The sequence below is a fragment of the Poecile atricapillus genome, chromosome 16 (assembly GCF_030490865.1).
Source record: "Poecile atricapillus isolate bPoeAtr1 chromosome 16, bPoeAtr1.hap1, whole genome shotgun sequence".
Lineage (NCBI taxonomy): Eukaryota > Metazoa > Chordata > Aves > Passeriformes > Paridae > Poecile > Poecile atricapillus.
In genome coordinates, this window is record NC_081264.1 from 12,152,237 (window position 1) to 12,176,609 (window position 24,373).

The following is a 24,373-nucleotide window of genomic DNA, read 5'->3' on the forward strand; positions in this document are numbered from 1 at the left end:
CCCTCCGGCAGCGGGGACAGCCCCGGCAGCGGCTGCGGGCACCGGGAGCCCCGGCTCTGGAGCTGCCCCTGGTTCCGGAGCTGCCCCCGGCTCTGGAGCTGCCCCCGGTTCCGGAGCTGCCCCCGGTTCCGGAGCTGCCCCCGTGGATGCCGGTGTGGGAATGTGGGCCGGGGTCTCCCCATGGATTCCCTGCAGCAGCTCCCACCTGAACCCCTCGGCTGCCCCAGCCCTGGCGCTGCCCCGGCTGTGGGGAGACACAAAGGGGGACTCGGAGAGGTGACCCGAGACCCCCTTCAGGGGGGGCTTCCACGGGAGGCGGATTTGGCAGAGCCCGGAGATGCTGTCACCATCTGTCGCTGCCACAGCGGCTCTGGCAGGGACACGCCACCCTCCCGCGGGCACAGGGAAGAGCAAAGCCCTTGCAGGAGGGAAGGGAGGTTTGGGAGCAGCTCAAAGAGCACAGCACACCGTGGCAGTAGGTAGCAAGTCAGTGTTGTTTATTTGTTTAAAGCCAAATGTAAACAGGAAAGGAATGAAATCATTTCCAGCCTCCAGGAAAATACCTGTTTATAAATAAAAACAGAGGAAGGAGAGATGTCCCCATCTTGCAACCTCACCGCTCAGTGTCAGGGGATCTGGGGCTCGAGGCTCCTCACCCTCCATTCCTGGGCCGGCACTTTGCCATCCAATGTGGAATTTTGCCCAGCCCAGGCACTTCCAGGCAGGAGCAGGAGGGGGGAAACAGGAGCAGCGCCCTGTCCCTGCCGCCAGTCCCCGCGTCCCCCGAGGGGGAAGAGCCAGCAGGGAGGGAGGCAGGGCCCACAGAGCTGGGATTGCCCTGGAGATGGGTCAGGACGGTACCTGGAGCCAGCTCGTGTGCAGGTGGAGCTGGAAGGGACCAGGAGATCCCAGAGACCCTCTCCAGCCCGGAGCAGCCCTTCCCTCCTCTCATCCTCCTGCCCCAGAGGACACAGCTCTCCCTGGCCCCAGGCAGGGCTGGCTCCTCCGGAGGCTCCTGGGGCTTGGTTCTCCTGCAAAGACTGGAGACAAACTCCCATGCTCTGTCACTCCCTGCCCTCGGCTGGGCCAGGGTGCTCTCAGTGTGTCCCTGCGTGGCAGGATGGGTCCAAAGGGGCTGGAAGTGCTTCCCAAGAGGATCCAGGAGCTGTCCCTCGCTGCCCCTTTGCTGCTGGAGGGCACCAGCAGCTCCTCAGCCTGGCCTGGAGCAGCAGCACATGGAGACCTCGGCCTCCAGGGGTGGATAAACCTCAAGGGATGGACAAACCTCAAGGGGTGGACAAACCTCAAGGGATGGACAAACCTCAAGGGATGCTGCTGCCCTCAGGACTCGCTCCCTGCCAGAGGCAGCCTGGGAATGGCTCTGCCTGGAACATCCCTGAGTGCCAACATCCAGTGGCAAAGCTCAGAACCAGCCCTGGCTTTTCCTCATGATCCAGACAGTGAGTACTCGCTTCCTGCCCCTTCCCAGCCTCCTCTTCCCCCATTCTGGATTTTCCCCTCACCCTCTGGATTTCAGCATGGCAGCCCCGGGGCTGTTCTGTCCCCAGGACAGGTGACACGGAAAGGGAAGGGAGAACAGGGCATTAACTGCAGGGAATTCAGCCCCTGCTCCAACGACTTTGGCACGGCACAGGAGCGACCTGGCCACACTTTGCACCTGGTGGGAGACAAGGGAGGCAATTCCACCCTCTCCAGAAATCCACACAACCCCTCCTGGGAGAGCTCCACGGATCCCAGGGACGGCACCGGCACCACCCTGAACACGGACACCCGGATCCGGCCAGGGAGCTTCTGGGATCCACCCCTGCCTTCCTGGAAATGTGACTGTGCTGCCAGGAGGGGAGGGGGCACAGGCAAACCCCAAATGTCACCCCACAGAGCTGTTCCCACAGTGCTGAACCGCGGATGTGCAACCTGGGGGAACCCAGGTGCATCCCAAGAGGCTGCTCCAGCACAGATACAGAGAGATCCTGGGGGTTCCAGCTTTCCCTGGACACCCTGGATGTATCCTGGGGGTTCCAGCTTTCCCTGGCTTCCCTGGATGTATCCTGGAGATTCCAGCTTTCCCTGGCCTCCCTGGATGTATCCTGGGGATATCCATCTTTCCCTGGCCTCCCTGGATGTATCCTGGGGGGTTCCATCTTTCCCTGGCCTCCCTGGATGTATCCTGGAGGTTCCAGCTTTCCCTGGCCTCCCTGGATGTGTCCTGGGGGGGGTTCCAGCTTTCCCTGGACACCCTGGATGTGTCCTGGGGGTTCCAGCTTTCCCTGGGCACCCTGGATGTATCCTGGAGGTTCCAGCTTTCCCTGGCCTCCCTGGATGTATCCTGGAGGTTCCAGCTTTCCCTGGACACCCTGGATGCTGGGCTGAGGCCACCCACAGCAGCAGGTGCTCACAGGGGAGTTTCTCCTCACCAAGACCAAAGATTCCACGCAGGCAAAGCAGCACTGGAGGCAGTGGGGACACCCTTCCCATATGGGAAACAACTCACCATTCCCTTTGGGTTTCTCTCAAATCCCAAAATCTTGGCCCCTGGGCTGAGGTTGTGTAGCAAACACCTTGAAACAGCCCAATCTTTTCCAAATTTGGCACCTGCAAGGCTGTGTTGGTGCTCTGGGTGACCCCAACACCCACAGCCTGGCTATGGCTGTGGGCAGCAGCCAGAGCAGGCAGAGCTGAGGTCAGAAACTCCAGAGGGATGAGGATTTAGTTCTGTGGTGAGCAGCAGCTCCCACACCTCCTCCTGGCCAGGCTCTCAGGGTATGAGCAGAGAGTGGCCTCAGCAGAGGGACAGAAGGGCCCTGCTGGCTGCCCTGGGGCTCCTGAAGCACCCAGCAGCTCTCTGGGTGGGTTGGTCAGCACTGGCCAGCTCTCAGGGAAACTCTGCCTGCTTTCTCTTGGCTCCTGTGGCTCTCTTTTGGCACAGCTGTACCTCAGGCAGCTCCTCATGAGCTCTGTAATTCCCTGGATGCACTGGAGAGAGGCCCAGGTGTCAAGAGAAGGCAGCACAAAATCCCAGGAATCTTGCTGACAGCTGGGAATGGGAATGGGGAGCCCAAGCCCTGCTCTGCCCATTCCCAGCTACTTTGGGACTCAGCACCCCCATTCCCAAACTTGCATCCCTGCCAGGAATCTTTTGGGATCTGCTTTCAAAATGGGTTGGAGGGCTGGGGTCTACTCCAACCCTCAAGAACAAGAGACTGACTTTTGGATTTTTGCCTGAGGATTCCCTACCCTGCTCCACAATGGAAACTCCTCCCTCCCTCCCTCCATGTCAGCACAGACCTGGGATAGTGAAGGTGTCCCAGCTCATGGAACAAGAGCAGCTTTAAGGTCCTTTCCAGCCCAAAAATCCCAAACTGGGATTCTGACTCTTCAAAGACAGCGTTCTGCTTGGAGCAGAGCCCCCTCAGCATTCCTCACTCTCTCCCCACAGGCTGCTCTTCCTGGGGCCCCAGATCCCTGCAGACCACCACCACCAAAGAGCTGGGCTCTCAGCATTTATTTCCACAGCAAACCAGTGCTCAGGGTTGCAGGAGGTGACATGCAGGGCAGGCATTGCTGGAGAGGAGGGCTGTGATTCCACGTGGAGATACCTGTAGTGCATAAGAGACTAAAGAGCATCCACCTACCTCTACAGGGCCCTAAGTGTCAGCTCGGAGAGGAGAATTATTGTGTTGCAAGTGGACAGTGACAGGAGACACGAGCTGCAGCTACTCTACACACATTGCTTCAGAAACCACAAAGAAATGCACAAACACTGTGTCACTCTGCACCCCACAGCCCCTGAGCCCAGAGGAAAAACCTCTTCTGCAGTGGTTCTGTCTGGGCCTTTAAGTCAAGGTTAAAAGTCACGTGCCTCGAGCTGCTAAAGCTCTTCCCCTTGTAGGCAGCCAAGTCTGCGCTCCCCTAGAATCCGCTTTCTTTTGGCAAGAAGGAAGAAGGCCTCAAGCTGAAGGAATTAACATCTTGCTTCCATAATGGTTTGGCTGACTCCAGAGATGGCCGGGTTCCAGTCATCACTCCACTGTATTGCATAAATACCTATTGGAAAAAAAATGGGAGATGGCAGCGAGCGGCAGCTCCGCGTCCATCCAAGTCACTCTGGTGCTGCCCTCAAGATCCCCCAGACATCCCCACGAGCTTCCAAATCCTCCTGGGAACACTCATGGCTGTGCCACGGATCCCACCTTGGACGCACACGACGGACAGACCGAGAAACGAGGTCAGGAGGTGGGCTGGGTGTGCTCAGCAGGCATGGAACAGGGCCAGGAGCTCCTCCTCTGCTTTTGGAGTCTCTGCCATGGGCGAGGTGGCCACCTGGCCCCGGCTCAGCACTGCTCGCCACCCCACGAGCCTCACTGCTGCTGGTTTTGTGGCTGGAGCTCTTTCCCAGGCCCAGAAGGACGTTGCCAGGCCCAGAAGGATATTCAGGATTGGAACAGTAGCTCTAGGAACAATCAGACTACAGAGGTGAAGCAATACCTGACCCAAGAATTCAGACTGGAGAAGACAACAGTGAAACGTGAGAGATTTTAAAAACTATTGCCTGCATGGGACAGACAGTCAAACCAAACCAGACAGACACAGCCAAACAAAAATACTGCCAGGACAAGCAACTTCCTTCCCTGGAAGAGGGGGTTCCTCCATATTCCACACCAGGATCTCGCTGTGTTGACCTTCTAAGGCCACCACAGAAGGAGCAGAATGTGCAGATCCTTCCCAAGGACAATGCTCCTGGCACAGCTGTCCCTGCAAGCTCCTCCTGCTGGGCCTCAAGTACCAAAGTGTCCCTGTGCCTTTGGGCCAGGACGGGCAGGCAGACAACGGGAAGATGCTGTAGCACCAGTTTCCAAGTTCAATGCAGTTTTCAATGCATTAAGCCAAAGGATTGTCACCAAACTTGCTTCCCACGCAAGTTCTGTAAAGAGGGTAAAGCTACACTCCAGCTGCTTCTGTCCCCAGGCTGCCTTTGGCACTCACTCCTTGCCTGAGCTGTAAATCTTCTGCACTGTGGCTCGGGTGAGCTCCAAATCCTCCGGGTACCGAATTTCCAGCTCGGTATTTGCCAGGTAGTGAAGGCCGGTGAACTCGGAGAAATAGCGGCCGATGTCGGGGTGAGGGATCTCCCGAGGCTCAGAGTTGTACTCCAGGTTCTCTGGGAGGGAAGGGAAGCAGCAGTTACCACCCCAGGAACAGCCTGCTGCAAGGCACTGAACCCTGCACCTCTCCCAGGCCTTGTTTGTGTTTCTAGAAACACCAAATCTGGTGCTTGAAAGGAAAAATATACCCCAGTCCATGAAAATGTGCAGGGCAAGTCGGTGTGATCGCTCACAGAGCCTCCCCTCCTGACAACCCCACTGACCAGGGACATGGGACCTGTTCTATGGGATTGCCTGGCATTAGGCTGGAGGAGCAGGATGCTGATCCCACTCTGCTGGTCACAGGACTCAGCTGGAAGTGCAGGGAGAAGCTGCTGCACCCAGCTCTGCTCCTCTAATCCCTCACAGCCCTGCTTTAGGAGAGATCCTCCTCAAATGCTCCAAGGTGAGCCCACCTGCACAAAGCTGTCCTGGCAGAGGAGCCAAAAGCTTCCTCCCTCAGCCTGTGTTTCCAGCATGCAAAATAAACTTCCCTGAATCCAAACTTCCCCAAGTCAAGTGAAAGTCCCTAAGAAGGAAGGACACGTTGATTCCTTCTCACAGCAGCTCCTTTCCTCCAGATAAACTGACCAGGCACAAGAGTTAACAACACTGAACCCCAAAGGAGACCCCTGAACACTGAACCCCAGAGGTGACCCCTGAACACTGAACCCCAAAGGAGACCCCTGAACACTGAAACCCAAAGGAGACCCCTGAACACTGAACCCCAGAGGTGACCCCTGAACGCTGAACCCCAAAGGAGACCCCTGAACACTGAACCCCAAAGGAGACCCCTGAACACTGAACCCCAGAGGTGACCCCTGAACACTGAACCCCAAAGCAGACCCCTGAACACTGAAACCCAAAGGAGACCCCTGAACACTGAACCCCAAAGGAGACCCCTGAACACTGAACCCCAGAGGTGACCCCAGCTCAGGGCTGCTCTGCTCTGCAGTGTCAGTGCAGAGCAGGGACTGGGAGTAAATCCCACAGGCTGGAGCCCTGCAGCACTCCCCAAATGATGTCATTTTTTTTTTCCAGCACAGTGCCAGATAAAACAGGTAGTATTAGCTAGGAAAAAAAAAAAGCTGCATCAGGATCAAAGGCTGACTTTGGGCAGGGCAGGAACAAGCTGGAGTGCAGACAATGTCATTCAGGAATAATCTGTCTCTGAAATCCAGTTCATTACTGGGAGCAGAGAATTCCTATTAATCCATGCAGGCTCTTTGAAGCTGCTGCATGTCAGGGTGTGCAGCCAGCAGCACCAGAGCTTTCCATGCCTCAGCAGCCTGGTGCAGTCCTAGAGGCTTGCAAAGGACCTCTTCAGATACTGCACCACTGCGGAAAACAGTCTGCACTGCTGAGTGCTCTGCAGCAGCATGGCTGAGCTGGGAGCTCAGGGAGCTGCAGGGATGGGGCTGCAGGGATGGAGCTGCAGGGATGGAGCTGCAGGGATGGGGCTGCAGGGATGGGGCTGCAGGGATGGGGCTGCAGGGATGGAGGGAGAGCTGCAGGGATGGAGGGAGAGCTGCAGGGATGGGGCTGCAGGGATGGAGGGAGAGCTGCAGGGATGGAGGGAGAGCTGCAGGGATGGAGGGAGAGCTGCAGGGATGGAGGGAGAGCTGCAGGGATGGAGCTGCAGCTGGCAGGGGGAACAGGCTGACACATGCAAGCTCAGCACAAGGTGGGAGCCTCTCAAAGGTGCTGACGAGCAGTTTTGAGCCATGGATCTCTCTCCTGTGCTGTCACAAAGCAAACAAAACACAGGTAAGAGTGGACAGGTACCAAACTCCCTGCATGACACAGGAGTTCTGGAATTAGCTGCACTCAACCCACAGATTTCCAGGAAGGCCTCAAACTGAGGTACATTTATCTATAATAAGCTTGGGGTTATTTCTGAGCTGGTTAAATTAAACTCCACATGAGGATTTGTTTAGGATTCTTTCAGTAGAAAACTCTGCCTCTCTGCCTCCCCAGAGTCAGGTCAGGAGGATATGAAATAATCCTTCCCAAATGATCTGAGGATGTTTTAGAGGGGATATCAATAGCAGCAAGAACAAACCCTTCACTTTTCCCCAGCAATATCAGAGCTCTTGGAGGCCACAGAGATGCAGTGATAACAGTGTCTCCTACACAGAGCTAACAGTGTCAGCCTACCCTCAAGAGCTGTGGGACCAGACAGGGTTCTGTTTGTTTAAACATCATTAGACACAAGATAAGTGATGACTCAGCCCCAGCAGCACTGGGACAATTACCTGATTAGGTAATTACCAAGATGCATATTTTAATATCAACCCATGGCACATGAGAATTTCTGGTTTTAAGACTTTCTGAGGCCAAGTCCTGATTGATCTGAGCTATCAGGCTTTGCCACTTCATCTTTTTAAAGTTTCTGAATATAAAAAAGCCACTCTCAGGACAGTGTGAAACACTTGCACTTTAAATCTACAGAGGGAGGAGTGTCCCTGCCTGTAAAATCACCTCTTGTCACACTCAGAACATGAGGGAGCACCCAGGGAAAGGGAATTTTGGTCAGCATTTTCCCTCCAGCAGCTTCCACATCTTCCCTTAGCCAAACACACTGTGGCTGTGCAGCTGCCCTGCCCGGATGGGACCTCTCTGTCACAGGGGGAACACAAACATGAAGGAAATTAACATTTTTACAATGTACAGAGTCACAGTTGTGCTTTTCTTTTGTAATTTTCTTCAGAACCTCAGTTTAACAGTTCTTTATGTATGCCAACCACACACTCTGAGCATCAGAGAAGAGTTTCCTCTCATGGTTTGTTGCATAAAGGACACGTGATGGATTTCTACACCTCCCTGCACTTGTGAAGAACCATTAATTTTTGTTCTGGTTAAAGGTGGCACTAACAGCCAGGTTAGCTGTGTTCCCTGGGATCCTGGCATGTGGCAGTGGCCAGAACCGTGTCCTGACCCCTCACTAACTCCCACCCTGTCCAAGCTGTCAGGAGCTGCTGACAGACCTTCAGCCCTCAGCAGAAGATGAATTATTTCTTTCAAAGCAGCAACCAAGGTTCACACCATGAGAGTGTCCAAAACACTTCTGGGGCAAGAGGAGATCCCACCAGGGTGGGCCTTCCTGCCCATCCCAGCAGTGCTGGTTTCATGGAGAGCAAACAGAGCAGGCCCTGATCCAGGATCATTTCCTTCCTCCACCTTTATAACCCTTGCTAAGCACCCTCAGTGGATCAGCTGAGCATCCCCCTGTCCTGATGTGGGCAGAGAGTGCAGCCAGGAGCTCCTGCTCACCTTGGGCAGCGTATCTGCAGGAGCCATCCTCCACCAGGACGTTGTAGAAGGGCTGGTGGGGGCCGTGGGGGAGGCTGTGCACGTTCATATTGCGGATCCACTCGTGGCCCATCATGCAGGCAGGATCCCAGCCATAAATCACACAGTTGTAGCCATACCTGATTAAAGAAATTGCACACAGAGGATGTGGAAACTCCAGAGCCAGCTCTTTTTCCTCAGGATTAATAGAGCACAAACAGGATAGGAACCTCATGAGAGCTGGCACAAGGAGAGGAGCAAGAGGAAAAAAAAAAATCAGAAGGACTTTGTGTTTGTATTTTGAGGTGGAGGGAAACGACTATGAATAACTGGATAAACAGACTGGAATAAACAGCTGAAGACAAAGGAAAACCAAATGTGAGCAAGAAAAGAGAATGGGGAAGAGCTTGGAAGTCAGCAGCCAGAAGAGGAAGGAAGGAAGGAAGAAATAAGGAGGGACCAACCACCCTGCTGGGTTGTGCAACTACTCCTGTGCTCATCCCACAAATGTGGCAACCCCAACACTGAAACAAAGGCATCACTATTTACAGAATATTTATGGGATTAACTGTGAGGTGTTGGAGCTGTCACTGCTGATGCCCCTCAGATGTGCTCGAGATGTCTTGGTGAGTCAGAGGAGTGGCCAAAGCAACACAGTGCTGGCCTGGCTCTCTGGCAGAGCAGTGCAGGCAGGAACAGGGAATGAGGGAACAGGGAATAAAACTCCATTAACTGCCCTGGGAATATCAGAATCGATTTTGAAGTTGCCTCTGTTGCACAGTCCCTGGTGAAGTGATTGCTGCTGTTTCTTGGAGAGCTCTGTGCTGTGGGGATGTTACCTGTGTGACAGGATGACTCAGACAAGTCAGCCTCTCTACAGTGCAAACATTTGCTCTCTCCAGGCACTCCCAGAGCCACCCCCATTTTCCTGCACAGGACAGACACACGTGCCTGGCATTTCCCACCCCTCCTTGGAACTACAACCACGTCTCACTGCTGTCAGCTCAAACCCTGACTGTGGGGAAGGCTCCAAGCTCACCTCTTGTGTTTCATGATGAGCCCAATGGAGAAGCAAACCTCCTTGTGCTTCTCATCCGAGCGGTGCTTGACCTCGGGGCCCAGCTCCTCCTTGCGCCGCTCGATGTGCTCCAGGGTGTGCTGCACCAGGTACCCCACAGCCCCGTGCTGGGACGGGTCCAGGGCCTGGATGTGCTGCAGGATGTCCAGGACCTTCCAAACCACAGCAAAAACAGGTTCAGGTTCTCCCTGCAGCAGCACAACTTCTAAACACATACAGAGATCTGAGATCTGCCCTGAGATCTGCCACATCTTCCACACTGCTCTCTGCTACAGCTTCATGTGCAGCCTATTCTTATTCCTTTTCTCTTTGTAAAGCCCCCAGCTTCCAAGGAAAGGCACTGGAGAGCACAGCAGCACCTTAAAACAGCCCCACGAGTTCATCATGTCCTGTTTAGTGCCCACAGACCATCTCTCAAGGTTTCTGGGGATGAGAATGAAGTTCCCAGTGTCCCAAAATGCTGCTGGGAAGTGATTCCAGGTGACTTCTGCTGCTCTTGAGAACTAACATTTTAACTTAAAAGAGCTTCTCAGCATGTCTGTGAGGAGCAAAAATAGGGCAGCACAGGAGGAAATGGAAATAACCTCCATGATGCTTTCCCATGGAACAGGGAACAAGACAGAAAAGCTGCTTGTCTCAGGATGACTAACGAGCACAAAGCAGCAAGGTCTGCAGATCCAGAATTCCAGCTTCCCAAAACCCTCTGGCACAACATCAGAGCATCTGCTGTCGAGTTTGTGAGAGGCAGGAAAAGCAAATTTTATTTTTTTGGTAAAAACAAGGAAAAAAACCCCAACCTGTTGTGTAAACATATTGGGAAAATACATGTATCTGTCTCAACATCAAAAATGTCAAGTCCCAAAATCTGCCACACTTTTGGCACCTGGAAAAAGGATTGTCTCCTTGACCATAGGTTTGTTCATTAAGCTCAGAGCAGCAGCAGAAGAGGAATGGAAAGCTCAGGCTGTTCAGCATGAACAGCAGCCAAAACCCAAGGAAAATCAATTTCAATAAAGGACAGGTGAGTAATTCATGAGAAGAAACACAGCTCAGGCTTCTTGGCCACTTTAATGCTATTAAGAAGGATGTGAAAATCCTGAAAAATCCTAAAGGAATGAAGTAACCACAGCTGCCAGAGATTATTGGGAATTTTATTTACTGTTATTTACAAATACTTAGGGCAACATTATGTGTAGCTCTGCAGGACTTTTTAGATTTCCTACCCGTCCACAAATCTGGCAGCCCCTGTCAGAGCTGGTACATTGTGTCCTGTCAGGCACAGCATTCTCTCTGGTTAGCTGCAACCCTGCCTGACAGCCTGGAACGGCTGGATGCAATCCTGAAAAATCCAAATTTGCTCATTTCCATTGCATCTGGTGCAGAGAACTCAGTAACACTCAGCCCCAGGGTTGGGTTATGTGTTCTGAGGGGCTGCAAATCCAAGTCTGGTGCTCTCCAAACACATCCCTGAGTGCCAGGTGGGGCAGGAAGATCTTTCAGCATTCCCTATTTATGTCCAGTTGCCATTTCAGCTCAGTGAGTCCCTCCCTTACACAATTTTTTGGTGCTGGTTTTTCTGTGCTGACCCTAAGATTTGCTGCTGTAAGAAAGGAAGGCCAAGCTCAGCACAGTTTGTTCTTCAAAGGGAAGGAGGCAGCTTCTCCAGCAGTCCTGTTCCAGTTGATTTGGTGGGAAGAGCTTTGCTTTCTGCTCAGCTGTCCAGCCAATATTCCTGTCCTCTTCCCAAACCTCACAGGTGGAACTGGCACAAGGCTCCACTAAACCAGCACATGGAATTTTAAATAGGAAAAACCTCTGTGCTGCAGTGACACACTAAAAAACCCCCAATTTTTCTGAGTTACAGGCTCTTCCCTGTGCCTTCTCCTGAAAGTGAAAGCCTTGGATGTTCAACCTGTAAATCTCAGCACCTTCTTTCCCACACTCCCAACATAACAGGACTGGAGTTGTTACCCTGAAAGAAAAGGAATTCCAAGGACAGGAATATCAAACTGCTTTTTCACAAGAACCACAGATTGTGTGGCCAAGGTTGGGAGCACAGCTTTGGTTTTATTTATAAAAGATAACTTCCTGAAGTTTTCTGATAAGGTAATTGCTCCTTTTCCAAGAGCCCAGCAGGAGTTTTACCACAATTTAGGCACAGAGCAAACAGGATGCTCTTACAACTCACAGTGCATGGTCTTGGTTGCAAGACAAGCTGTAAATAATAAATTATGACTCAAGGCTGCTCCCAAGTCACCCCCAGGACAAGCAGGCAAGAATCATCCACTCTCCCTGCTTCAAATTGATTCCCTGCAATGTGAGAACTCCTCCAACTGCATTTATTACAGAAACAACTTGTGGCAGACTGTAATGCAGGCTGACATGGCCCAAAAATCAATAACCCAGTGTTAATAGAGCTCAGCCTTTCCCAAAACATTCCCTGAGTGCCCAGGTACCTTTTCTGGCCAGATTCCCAGGTGGAAGTACAACCTGGCCTGGAGCATGAGGTGCTGCACATTGTCTGGATACATGGCCAGGTACAGGTCCAGGGAGTCTCTCAGGAGCTGGTAGGACTGGTCAGTGCTCTCTCTGCCAGCAGAAAGGAAACTCAGCTGTGAGGCTCTGCAAGCCTGTCCCCAGAGCTGCCAGGGACAGGGCAGTCCCCAGAGTGATGCTGCAGGTACAGCACCTGTGTGTTACAGCTCACATGGGGACTCCAGCATGGATTGTCTGTCACCCACCACATCATCCTGCCCCAAGGAGAAGCACAGCTGATCACTGAACTCTGCCCTCCCACCCCTGCTCTTCTCCTCGGTCAGACAGTGCCACACAGAGAACTTGCTCTCCAAGCCATTTCCTTCTGCTCCCCTGACACCTAAAACAATCCTTCCACTCCTGTCAGTCTGTCTATGGCTGCTCAGGAAAGGGATTATCAGGAGGATCTGAAAACAAAACTTAATGTTCTACACACCAACTTTTCAGTAGCTCTGAAAATGCTCATCTGAACATGGGGGCTGTGCCTACCACATAACAGAAAAAGGCTCTGCTCTTAAGGTGGACAGTCCCCATCAGCTTTGCACAGAGAAAATAAAATATCTTGTCTATTTTCTTGAGAGAAACTAGTTTCACTAAATATTTTTATTTCCACTCAGATGCAGGTGATTGAAAGCACCCACCCAATGCTTTGTGGCACACAGAACTTTCAGGCTCTCATGAGCTGAGTGGAAGCAGCAATATTGGACAATGTACCCTGGGGTTTTTTTTTCAGGGTATTTCAGGTTGATCCTCAGCTCACCTCTTGCCAAGGTTCAGGAGATTCCCCACCATGCGCTGCAGGACCTCCTTGGAAGTCACCACTCCATAGAACTCCTCTGTCACGTGGTGCCCGATCAGGTACTCACACTCCTTCACTGTCAGCTGCTTCCCCTTCCCAAAGGCGTCGATGTAGGTGTAGTCAAAAATATCTGTGCTTCTGAAGAGGCACCAAAGAGACCAAACTGTGATCAGAGTCTCGTGGTAAAGCAGGATTTGCTGTTTCTGTTCCTCCCTCAGCACTCCCAAGCCGTGTCCTTCATTCCTCAGCTCCCTCCTAAACAGAGACTACCTGGTATCTTCCCTCTTGTCTGTAATTCTCACCTCACCTCATGGGTATAATTATTTCAGGAAATCTGTTGTTCAGCAGCAGAACAGAGCTCTAGGAAAACTTTCCTAAAGATCTGATCTTTCCCTCTGTACAGGCAGATGGAACATAATGAAACACTCTCACATAGGTGTGGAGCTGTAAATGTTTTCTGGTTTTTGTCACTCTGGGCACAATTTCAGAGTTCAGCAGGTCACTCACCCTTCTTTCCCTTGACACCACCGCAGTAGGAAATGGCTGGGAAAGTTGACAGGCTCCAGTTTGACTCCCAGCTGCCTGGCAATTGTTAAATAAAGCACAGACAAACTGATGGGAATTCCTGTCCTGCGGATCAAAACCTGGGGGAGAAAAATGTGACAAAAACACGGGCAGGATTCAAGAGAAACACAAATTTCAAGGGTTGATTTCACATCTGAAAATACAACTTGACAGAATATGCACTGAAGAATGACATATTTATTTAAGAGTTGCTCTTCACAGAGAATTATTTGTCTGGCTACATTCAGACAAAGTGTCTCAAGCCTTGCAACACACACATACCTGGTGAATGTAGGAATTCAGGGAATTGTAGTAATCCAGTTCATTTCCTTTGTATTTCAGCTGCTCATACAAGACACAGTTCATGGCATCAAGCACCTGCCTCTGAAGTTCCACTTCTGGAATGAGAACCTCTCCTGGAAAACACATGCAGTGAAATAAAGACTGAGAAAACAAGAGCATTCAACCTTAATGCAATGAAATCTTCACATGGGCAGGCTCAGTCTCTCCTTGAAAGGCAGAAATTACCCAGTGTTTATCAAACTAAGGAGCAAGATGCTGCCTGACCTTTGGAGATGATAAACATGCACCTTTCCACTGATGATTTTCTGAGATTGGCAGGAAAGAGGTTGCTTCCCAGTGCCACAGCTCAGCTATAGATAACAGGACTGGTGAGATTTCAGGGACAAATGGGAAAAAATAGAATTCTCTTCCCAATTCTTTTATGCATCAGATGGACTGAACCCTGGGCTATTGAACAGCTGTTTCTTGAATGATGGCTTAAGTAAATGTCAGAATTTTGTTTGCCAGGGGATAGAAACAACAGCTCTTTAAGCTGCCACAACTCCACAGCTGTTTCAGCTGTGCAGAGGTGCAGGAAGGCTCTGCAGGAAAGCAATTTCTGTACAGTACCTGCCTTGGAAGCCAAGCTGGGGTGCCTGGGGTTCTTGGTCCGCAGCACTTTGCGCACTTTGTCTGTGATATCGTCCACCTGAGCCTGGACACTCTTCAGGCAGATGTCTGACAGGGGGTTACAGTATTGATCAATCAAAACAGCACCTGGAAAAAACAAACTACATAAGAAACAGGACTTCAGTTTTTTCTTTGCTTGGTTTTGCCTGCTCTACATTCCAGGCATGCAGCGAGCGGTTGCAGCAGAACAGCAGAGCTCTGTGTTTGAAACCTGCAGTCATCTACTGGATTTGTCACACGAAATACAGAGAAGGAGCTGACATGAGAAATGACCAGCTGAACTCAGTATTCCCCTCTCCACCATGCTGGAAGTTATCTGTACCTTGAGCAGGAATGCTGCTGGATCAGGCTTGAGCAGCTCTGCGCTCACACCGCAGCTCCTGGCACCTCCCCAGCGTACAGAGGTTTTTATTCAGAGCCTGAAACAGCTTCACTCAAACTGTCTCAGTTCTGCCTTCTCCCTGTCACATCCTCCATATCATCCTTGTTCATCATTTCCTTGTCTGCTACATTCATCTTTCTCTTCCATGCCTGTTCTCCATCTTCCTAACACAACCCAGAACAGAACAAACTTTCATGTTCTTCCTGCCCAAGCCCTTGCAGGAAAACACTTCCTTCTCACAGAACCTTCTCCTTGGCACCACTGCTCTTTCCAAAGCCTCCTCTTGTTCAATCTTTGGAATCACAAAAGTATCTTTAAAATAAAATACCTACAAGGATTTTGCATGGACCATACCTCTTCCAGCCTCCCACATGGCTTTGTCATCATGTCCATGACAGGGCTGTAAATTAAGGAATTCAGCAGCGCCCTGTGTCTCCTTTTTGTCCTCCCAAAGTGTTCCCTGTGCTGACCAGGTGAAAATTCCCAAAAAAAAATCCTACTGGTGCTCCAAAGGCACCTTCATGGCAGACAAATCACATGTATTTGTGACCCACATGATTAAATCTCTTTTTTTTTTTTTTTCTAGAAAAGGCCATTTTTTGCTTTCCCTTCTTGCCCTAACAGCTCCTACTTCAAAGTCTATTGCATTAACAAGAACCAGCTTTGGAGCTACAGCCTCTTTTGTTCTCTTTCAGGGACATTTTGGAGTGTGTACCCAGAGGAAGGGACTCTTCTACAGCTCCTGGCAGCTTCTGAGCCATTCAGGAGACAGAAGGAGAACAATCCACCAGACTGAGGACATGAAGAGCAGAAGAAACAGGAGAAAGAGCTGCTTCTTTCTCAGCAGGTGGAAGTGCCCTCTCACCACGTGCCTGGATTTGGATTTGCTTCCCAGCAAAGTCCAGCACTCAGTTCTTGAGACACTCCCAAGTGCTCAGGCTACAGCAATTCCCCCTGCCTGCTCCCTGCCCTTAACTGAGGAGCTCCTGGGAAAGGGGAAAGCAGGGAGCAGACTGGGAATCAGCTCAGCTGAATACAGCCCAGGAGCCACAGCAGCAATGTCAGTAATTAGGATGTCGAGCTACAGCTCATTTTCTCAGCACCCTGCTCAAGACTCCAGGGTTTTACCATTTCCTGCCTTCAGCCCAGCTGTCCAGGGGTGATTCTTCAAGCACACAGCACTGACAGCACCTGATGTCATCCTGACATTTTGATGCAACACCGCTGAGGGATGGGAAGGATTCCAGGCACATCCAAAATCCAACCTGAATTCTGAGTCATTAGCCAAGGGCTTGCTGGAATCTAAGCAAGGCAGGCTCCTTGCAAGTGAAAGCATGATGGAGAGCTGTTATTAGGTGTCCTAGCTGGGCTTTCTGCCAAGGACTCACCCTCCAGAAACGACTGCCGCTCCGTGGGGCGCTGCAGATACTCCTTCAGGTTCTTTAATATATTCTGCTGCCGTAGGAAATAGAGAATTTTCTTTGCATAGTACTTCCAGGTGAGACCTTTCCTGCACAGTTAAACACAAGAAACATTTCCCTAAATGGGTATTTGAAGGGTGAACAGTTGGTTTAAGTTTTCCAGTGAACACAAGTTTACAGTTTAGATTATTGTTTTTCTCAATAAGCACTGTCACTGAAAGTCAACCCAAAAGGGGAATGTTGAGAGGAATTTGTCATAAAAAGCCACACAACCTGCAACACATTACTCCTATCATCTCAAATTTTCATCCCATCACTGACATATCATTTTGAGAAGATACATTATCATGGGAAACAACACAGATCCTAATTAAAGGAGTTCAGGAGTGTCTGATTAAAATCCAATACTTTATTCATAAAACATTACCCTCTGTCTGACTGCATCTCTCCAGAGCCACTCCTAAAGCATCCTCTCAGCATTAAAAATAGATTGATGAGGGACATGAATGTCAGTCCAACAACATTCAGGAGAAAAACAAAATTCCCCAAAGGAAAACTGATTCTCTACCTCTGAAAAGGCAGGAGGAGATCAACAGTTGCTCTGTAGATGACACAATTCCAAAACTTTTTACAGTAAAGCCTCACCATCCTCCTGGACAGGAGGGCAATCAAACCTCATTATATTTTATCTTCTCCCAGTAAACTGGGATCCTCAATAGGGACAACTGCTTTATTGGGATATCTTCCAGGGAAATGATTTAGCCTAATGCTCCTGAATGGCAATGATTACAGCTTAATCAGGGTGTAATTAGCATCAATTCTGCTTTATGGGGAGGCATTTGGCCACTGCAAAGCCTCAAAAGCTTTTTAACCAGTTGTCAAATGAGAGATGCTCAGGCCCAGCTCAAACAGAGAAGGCAATAAAATGGATGGGAAAAGGCAAAAATGAGATGATTGCCATTCCAGTTGGGTTTTTTCAAGCTCTATTAACAGTCCCTCTAATCAAGGCTATTAGGCCCCATTAAGGACATTTATCATAGCTTTGTATCACACCAAATCCAGCCTGGGTAGGTGGTACCAGCAGAAAAACCTTCAAATAAAGCAAATAAAACCTTCAAATAAACTTACTCGTGTTGCCCAGTGCTAATCAAGGTGATGAGATTACCCAGGCAGATAAAAACCAGGAGTTTTATTTACCACCTGTCTGAATAATTTACAGAACTGCACATTTTGCAGTGGCTGAATTCAACTCAGTTGCTTCTCTGGGGACAAAAATTGGACCAACCTACTCCAGCTCAGAAAAGGAAAGAAAAAGCTGGAATTTCATGGTACAGGGATTCATGGTGGCCATCCTGAAGGATTCCTGCTTCCCTGTGGTGCTCTGGCCTAATCCTTCCTGCAAATCAGTTCAGCAAATTGATCCAGGCTTAAATCAAAAATGAACAAGAGGATGGGAACAGGCAGAGATGAGGGTGCATGGGATATGTCCCAAGAGATGCCATGAGCTGGCAAGGAAATAAACAACAAAAAGCAACACAAAGCCAGAGGATCATCTTCATGTGGGACAAGGTTTCCTCTGGAAATACTCAATTTGTTGTGAAATCAGGCCTTAGCAAGCCTGGGGGTGCTGTTTAATGAGTGACCAAGGGCAGAGGACGAGGTCAGGCATTAACCAGGGTATTTTTGTCCCTGAACTGCTGAAAGAGGAAGATCTCTGCCAGTTCTCAGCCCTCTCTTACCTTCCTTCCATGTTGAGGATACACATCAGCTCATCCTCAAAGAAATGGCTGGGGCACCCCAGAGTCTCAATGTCACTGAATCCATCACAGGGGACCTGCCAAAGCAGACAAGGAGTTATGCACAGCACAACAGATTCTCCCACAACTTCAGAAAAACTCCCAAAACTCAAAAAATCTGTCCTACTTTTTTTAATTTATGAAAAATCTCAATTTTTTTTAATGACCTGCTCCCCAGATACTCACGGTCTGTACTCATGGAGTTATCATTCCATTGAGAACCCCAGGAACATCCTACAGCAATTTCAGCCAAACTCTACAGCATTTAGGGCTGTGATGGTGAGTTCAGGACCAGCAGAATCACATTTATGCAGGGTGGGCACAAGCTGAAAGTGATTTTAAGGTGGAACCAACTTCTGCTTGTGGTTGACTGAACCTCTCCATACACCCCCCTGTGCAGGAGATTAATCCTGGGTGAAGGAATGAAGAGGCAGGAGCCTTTATTTTTTGCAACAACCACTTCTGCATCTAAATTCAGAACAGCTATTTTCTTCCAGAATCCAGAATTACTTTTTAAACTTTGGCTGAACTGTAAAAAAAAAATCAGCTTTCAAGCTTTCCACTATAGGATATGGGCTCATATATGGGTTGGAAGCCTTTTCCTCTCAGCTCTGAGCAGGGAATCAAGCTGCAGCTCCTGGCCCCACAGGAGATGGTTCTGATCATGAGCCCTTTGGGTACTGCTTAATGGTCTCTCCATAGTCTTTGCATACATGATCAAAACAGGAGGAATCCAGGAGCTTCTTCTCCCAGTTAATGCTGTGACAATTCTCCATGGACAAATGTCTGGCTGCTGCAGAACAGAGCAGCCAGGAGACACCAAACACCCACCTGGCCCCGCTGCCTTCCTTCTGCACAGCAGCCATAAAAGGGGGGCTGCATTAATGGCTCTTGTGTGGAATTTTTGAATTCAGCCAAAGTTACAGGCAGTATTTCTATTTATTTCACAGAATTCCAGGCAGACCCAGCTGTACAGCTTGCCAAAATCCACAGCCACCTACCAAGCAAACAGCCAAGTGACTCCTGTTTCATGTGCACGTTGGTGTGAGACACCACATTTTCACCTTTTCCCCAGCGAACACAGAAGCATCTCAGGGTCATGGCTGGCTGGAGAACTTTAAAAACACACTTTGCAACTGAGTGGCCCTGTTGTGCCTTGTTCCTGAACTCAAAGGGCTTGTGACAGCTCTCAGAACTTGTCCTTGCACAAGGTCTGCAGCGAGAAACAGCAGCTGTGCTTTGAGTCAACAAACTCTGCGGCCTTCAGAATTCCCAAAGCCAGGAAAAGCAAAGAGCTTTTAGGGCTGAATGCAATCCCAGAGTGTGCTGCACTCCACACACCTCTGCATTTGGAACTCTCTCCCCTTTTGGCTGTGTTTCACCATTTCCACGCACAGTCAGGAAATACAAAATCTCTGCACGGTCGAGGTGATGGGGAGAGAAGGGGCAAAAGAAAATAACAAAAAGTATTGATCACAATCAGGGAAGGGAAATCCTTGAATTATGGAATCATGGAATATCCTGAGCAACCACAAGGATCATCCAGTCCCACTCCTGGCCCTGCACAGACATCCCAAAATCCCACCACATCCCTGGCAGTGCTGTGCAAACGCTCCTGGAGCTCTGGCAGCCTCGGGGCCGTGCCCATTCCCTGGGGAGCCTGGGCAGTGCCAGCACCTCTGGGGGAAGAAGAAGAACCCTTTCCTAATATAAATAATAATAAAGACTAAATATATACTATATAAATAATAATAAAGAATAAATAAACACATTTTTAAAAGGGAACCCCCCCCCCCCTAAGAAATAAACAACTTTTGAATGGTGTAAGTAGTTTTAAAGCAGAATACACCCTGGTGATGTGAATGCTCAGGCAGTGTTGAGGAAACAGTCTCAAGCTGCTCCAGGGGAGGTTTAGGTTGGATATTAGGAAAAATTGATTAATTGAAAGGGTTGTCAAGCTTTGGAACAAGGTGCTCAGGGAAGTGGTGCAATCAGTGTCCTTCAAAGGGGTCAGAAAATGTCAAGATGTGGAGCTTAGGGACACGGTTCAGTGCTTGGACTTGATCTCTGAGATATTTTTCAACCTTAATGGTTCAATTAATGCTTTTATTAATGATTCTGTTAGACAAGTGGCCAGGCTGCTGCACACACACATAAAGAGCAGAGGACTTACATGTTCTGAGAAGAACCTTTTGGAGAAGGAAGCCACGATCCTCTGCGCTTCCAGCCCCGCGTTGTGCCGTGCCTTGTACTCCTCCAGCCAGCTGACACTGTCACTGTGGCTGTAGTACTTCAGCAGGGATGGCCACCTGCACAGGCAGACACAAATTAACACATCATTAATATTTCACACCCCTGACAACCTCCAGAACGACCTGAGGAGCTGAGACAGTTCCCAGACACTGCCCAGCTTTAAATTGTATTAAATTACCTCAGACATCAAAGCACAACTCCCTGATTGCAGCTGTGCATTAATGATTATTTAAAAGCGAGCTCTCCTGAAACCTTCAGAGGCTCCCACTCCAGGATTTCAGTACCTAAACATCCTAAATGCTTCAGTTTTATAATTAAAAGAGTTTACCACAAAGAAGTGTCACGTGGAAGCCAACCTGGCACTGAACAGAAGGGGAATTCTTTGTCCTGTGTTCTTCCTACCACCTCGGGGAGCTCATTAAAAGGCTGCACAAAACACAGCTCCCTCCACTGCCCTTGCTGGTGGCAACATCCACGGGAGGAAAACACAATCCTCAAGTCAAATTGTGACAGCTAAATGCTTCTGCAATTTGGTTTTGAGACAAGAAATAATTGTTTGAAGAGAAAAAAAAACTCCTCAAAGCTTTCTCGTAAAAAAAACAAACCCTCCTTTGCTGAGACTCAAAGTCCACACATTTCACAGCTTACTCAGAATTTCAAGGTTCAGCTGAAAATCCAACTTCAGGGCATGCTTTGGGGGCTGTTAGCAGCACCTTTTTGAATAAAGTGGGTGTGTGCTGCCACAACACAGCTTTGTGCCATAAAATATGTGCCAGCACTGCAACTCCTGCTGCTGTGAAGACACCAGGATCACTTGTGTGAGAAACGTGAACAAGAATCAGCACAGATGGAAATACTTTGGAAATGAAGCTGAGAGAAAGTGGGTTCTTTTCATTTGCTGGGGGATTTCTTCCACATTTTGAAATGCTGTTCATTATTACTGGTTTATACAAAAGATTTTCCTTCAGCTCCATGGGTCATCTTAGGTTCTTTTCAGGTTATATATATATATTTATGCATTTAATTTGCCAAATACTGAAATCACTCCTCCTGTATAATTATTATTACCAGTGTCCAAACCACACCTGGAAGATATTTCACTGCTGGTTAATAATAAAACTCCCCTGCACTTGCCTCCACAAAATAAAGTCAAATAACCTCACATTACATAACAACCTCCCTCCTGATGGCTCCCTGGCCCTGCAGCTACTGCTGAAATGCAGCCACCTCCCAACAACCACCACAGTCCTTTATTTTGGGATGAGGAAGGAGAATTTGATGGGTTGGAAGGACAGTGGGAATTTCAGAGAGATGAAAGTGCCATTTCACACAATGGAATCCAGCCAGCATGGCAAGGTCAGGGTGAAACCTCCTGCCAAAAATTCCATTATCAAGGAGAGAGGAGGAGAGCAGCGTGTGCCAATCACCCACCACATCCCATTCCAGCTGCTGGATCCCAAGCAGGGCGGAACTTGCAGGAATTGCAGCCACTGAACAGGTGACAGTCAATCCCAGAGCCATGGCTTGGTGGAGTGGGGCAGCTGAAATTGTTCAGCAGCTTTTTTTTCCCCCCCGTGAAAAGGGAACAATCCCCACATTTGGGCTGTGCTGGACTTCAGGAGCCAACTGGCAGCTAGAGAAAGCAATTCTGCTGTTTTTCCTGTGCCAACACAGACAAAAGGAGGTAAGAGATGAGCAGGTGCTACTCTGGACAGCCTCGGGGGTGAGGAGAGGTGCCTCCAGGACCGCTGAAAGCAGTGCAGCATCACCAATATCACACCCACCCTTCATCCCTGGACAAAATATGAACAGTGACCCTGAGCACAGCACCCTGGGGGAAACAAAACAGCAGCAAAATCCCATCCCAAGGATCTGTGTATCTGTGACAGCAGCTCTCCCAAATCCTCACGAATTAACACCAGAATCAGTCCTGAGATGGGTCCTGGCTGTTGTTTTGGAAGCTCCTGGCGGGGTCAGGGAAGCCAATCCACAACCCCAGTGCATGGTTCCACTGCCAGAGGCGGGGCTGGGCCTGGGAACGCAGGGGATTCACGTGTGGAAAGGGCCACAGACCCGATCTCTGGCCAGGGGCGATCCCCTGCCAGCAGCAGGCTCAGCCTGGCCCCTCCGGGGGGATTTGGGAGAGCAGCAGCCTTGTGGAAGTCCTTGGAGCAGCGCAGAACACCTGCCCGCAAAAGCTGTGGCTGCCCCATCCCTGGAAATGTTCCAGGCCAGGCTGGATAAACCTGGAGCAACCTGGGGCAGTGCAAGATGTCCCTGCCCGTGCCAAGGGCGAAACGACGAGTCTAAAGCTCCCTTCCCACCCAAACCGCTCTGTGCCCCCACGATCCCACCCGGAGCGCCGCGGGCTCATCCAGCCCGGGAGGAGCTCGCTGTGGAGCCGGGAAGGCACGAAGGGATCGGCCGGGGACGGCGGCACTTCCACCACCCCAGGCACACGCGACCCTGCCGGGCCAGGCCGGGCCGACCACCGGTGAGACCCGGGGGAGCCGCTGAGGCCCCGGGGGAGCCGCTGAGACCCGGGGAGCCGCCGAGGCCCGGGGTGCCCACCCCCTCCCCTCCCAGCCCGGGCGGGCCGGGCCGGTGCCCACCTGAGGCGGAAGCGCTCCCGCCACACCTTGCCGCGGGGCTGGCACGCCTCACGCAGCCGGCGGCAGGTGCAGGACACGCGGCCGATGTCGGCGGCGCCCAGCACGTCGCAGCAGAGGATGAGCTCCAGCAGCTCTCCCGGCAGGTCCGTCAGGCCCGTCCCGCCGCCGCTGCCGGGGCCCGCCGCCTCCGCCGCCATCTTGGCTGTTTACCTGCGCTCCGGGGCCGCCGGCGCTTCCGGGGAGGGGCGGCCCAGGGAGCGTCCGCCAAGTGCGAGCTCCGCGCCGGGCGCAGAGAGCAAGGGAGCGTCTGACAAGTGACGGCAAAGGCAGGGGGCGTCTGACAAGTGACGGCAAAGGCAGGGAGCTGCCGCTGGGGGCCCGAGGGGAACGGGGACACAGCGGGGCCTGACAAAGGCGAAAAGGGCCAAAAATGGGCCTTATCGATGTGATCAATATCGGAAATGGAGTGCCGAAAATGGGCCTCATCGATGTGATCAATATCGGAAATGGAGTGCCGAAAATGGGCCTTATCGATGTGATCAATATCGGAAATGGAGTGCCGAAAATGGGCCTTATCAATGTGATCAATATCGGAAATTGAGTGCCAAAAATAGGCCTTATCGATGTGATCAATATCGGAAACGGAGTGCCGAAAATGGGCTTTATCAATGTGATCAATATCGGAAATGGAGTGCCAAAAATGGGCTTTATTGATGTGATCAATATCGGAAATGGGGTGCCAAAAGGAGACTTAATTGATATGATCAATATCAGAAATGGAGTGCTGAAAGGGGTCTCATCGATGTGATCAATATTGGAAATGGAGTGCCAAAAATGGGCCTCATCACTGTGATCAATACTGAAAATGGAGTGCTGAAAGGGGCTTTATCGATGTGATCAATATCGGAAACGGAGTGCCAAAAAGAGACTTAATTGATATGATCAATATTGGAAATGGGGTGCCAAAAAGGGGCCTCGTTGATGTAATCAATATTGGAAATGGAGTGCCAAAAATGGGCCTCATCACTGTGATCAATAATGGAAACGGAGTGCCAAAAAGGGGCCTTATCAATGTGATCAATATCAGAAACGGAGTGCCAAAAAGAGACTTAATTGATATGATCAATATTGGAAACAGAGTGCCAAAAAGGAACTTCATCAATGTGATCAGTATTGGAAATGGAGTGCCAAAAGGGGCCTCATCAATGTGTATCAATATCAGAAAGGAGGGACCAAAAAGGGATCTGTCAATGTGTATCAATATCAGAAACAGGGTGCACAGGGGGGAATCTATCAATGTGGATCAATATCAGAAAGGGGTGCCAAAAGGAGAACCTCATAGTGGGTATCAATATCTAATATGGGCTGTCCAGAGGGTGCCAATCAATGGGATCAATATCTAATATGGGCTGTCCAGAGGGGTCCAATCAATGGGATCAATATCTAATATGGGCTGTCCAGGGGGGACCAATCAATGGGATCAATATCTAATATGGGCTGTCCAGAGG

General features: G+C 50.3%; 2 protein-coding genes across 8 annotated transcripts; one reads left to right on the forward strand and one right to left on the reverse strand.

The window, feature by feature from the left end:
* Positions 1–456: 456 nt before the first annotated feature.
* On the forward strand, positions 457–3,779 carry LOC131585331 (collagen alpha-4(IV) chain-like). Of its 7 annotated transcripts, none has more exons than XM_058851369.1 (3): positions 457–2,036; positions 2,076–2,275; positions 2,354–3,779. In XM_058851369.1, exons 1-3 carry the CDS (start codon positions 689–691, stop codon positions 2,570–2,572), a joined length of 1,767 nt encoding a protein of 588 aa, XP_058707352.1. In that variant the 5' UTR covers positions 457–688; the 3' UTR covers positions 2,573–3,779. The 7 variants fall into 7 exon arrangements, with proteins under 7 accessions (XP_058707352.1, XP_058707353.1, XP_058707354.1 ...); XM_058851370.1 differs by having other exon boundaries at positions 457–1,997; XM_058851371.1 differs by having other exon boundaries at positions 458–2,036; positions 2,076–2,155; positions 2,315–3,779.
* FBXO21 (F-box protein 21) lies at positions 3,509–23,110 on the reverse strand. The gene is made up of 12 exons (XM_058851368.1): positions 22,866–23,110; positions 20,174–20,309; positions 17,944–18,038; positions 16,172–16,293; positions 14,342–14,488; positions 13,712–13,845; positions 13,373–13,509; positions 12,827–13,003; positions 11,988–12,120; positions 9,493–9,683; positions 8,436–8,593; positions 3,509–5,179 (listed from the first exon to the last, which is right to left on the reverse strand). Exons 1-12 carry the CDS (start codon positions 23,060–23,062, stop codon positions 5,001–5,003), a joined length of 1,806 nt encoding a protein of 601 aa, XP_058707351.1. The 5' UTR covers positions 23,063–23,110; the 3' UTR covers positions 3,509–5,000.
* Between the last annotated feature and the right edge of the window lie 1,263 nt (positions 23,111–24,373).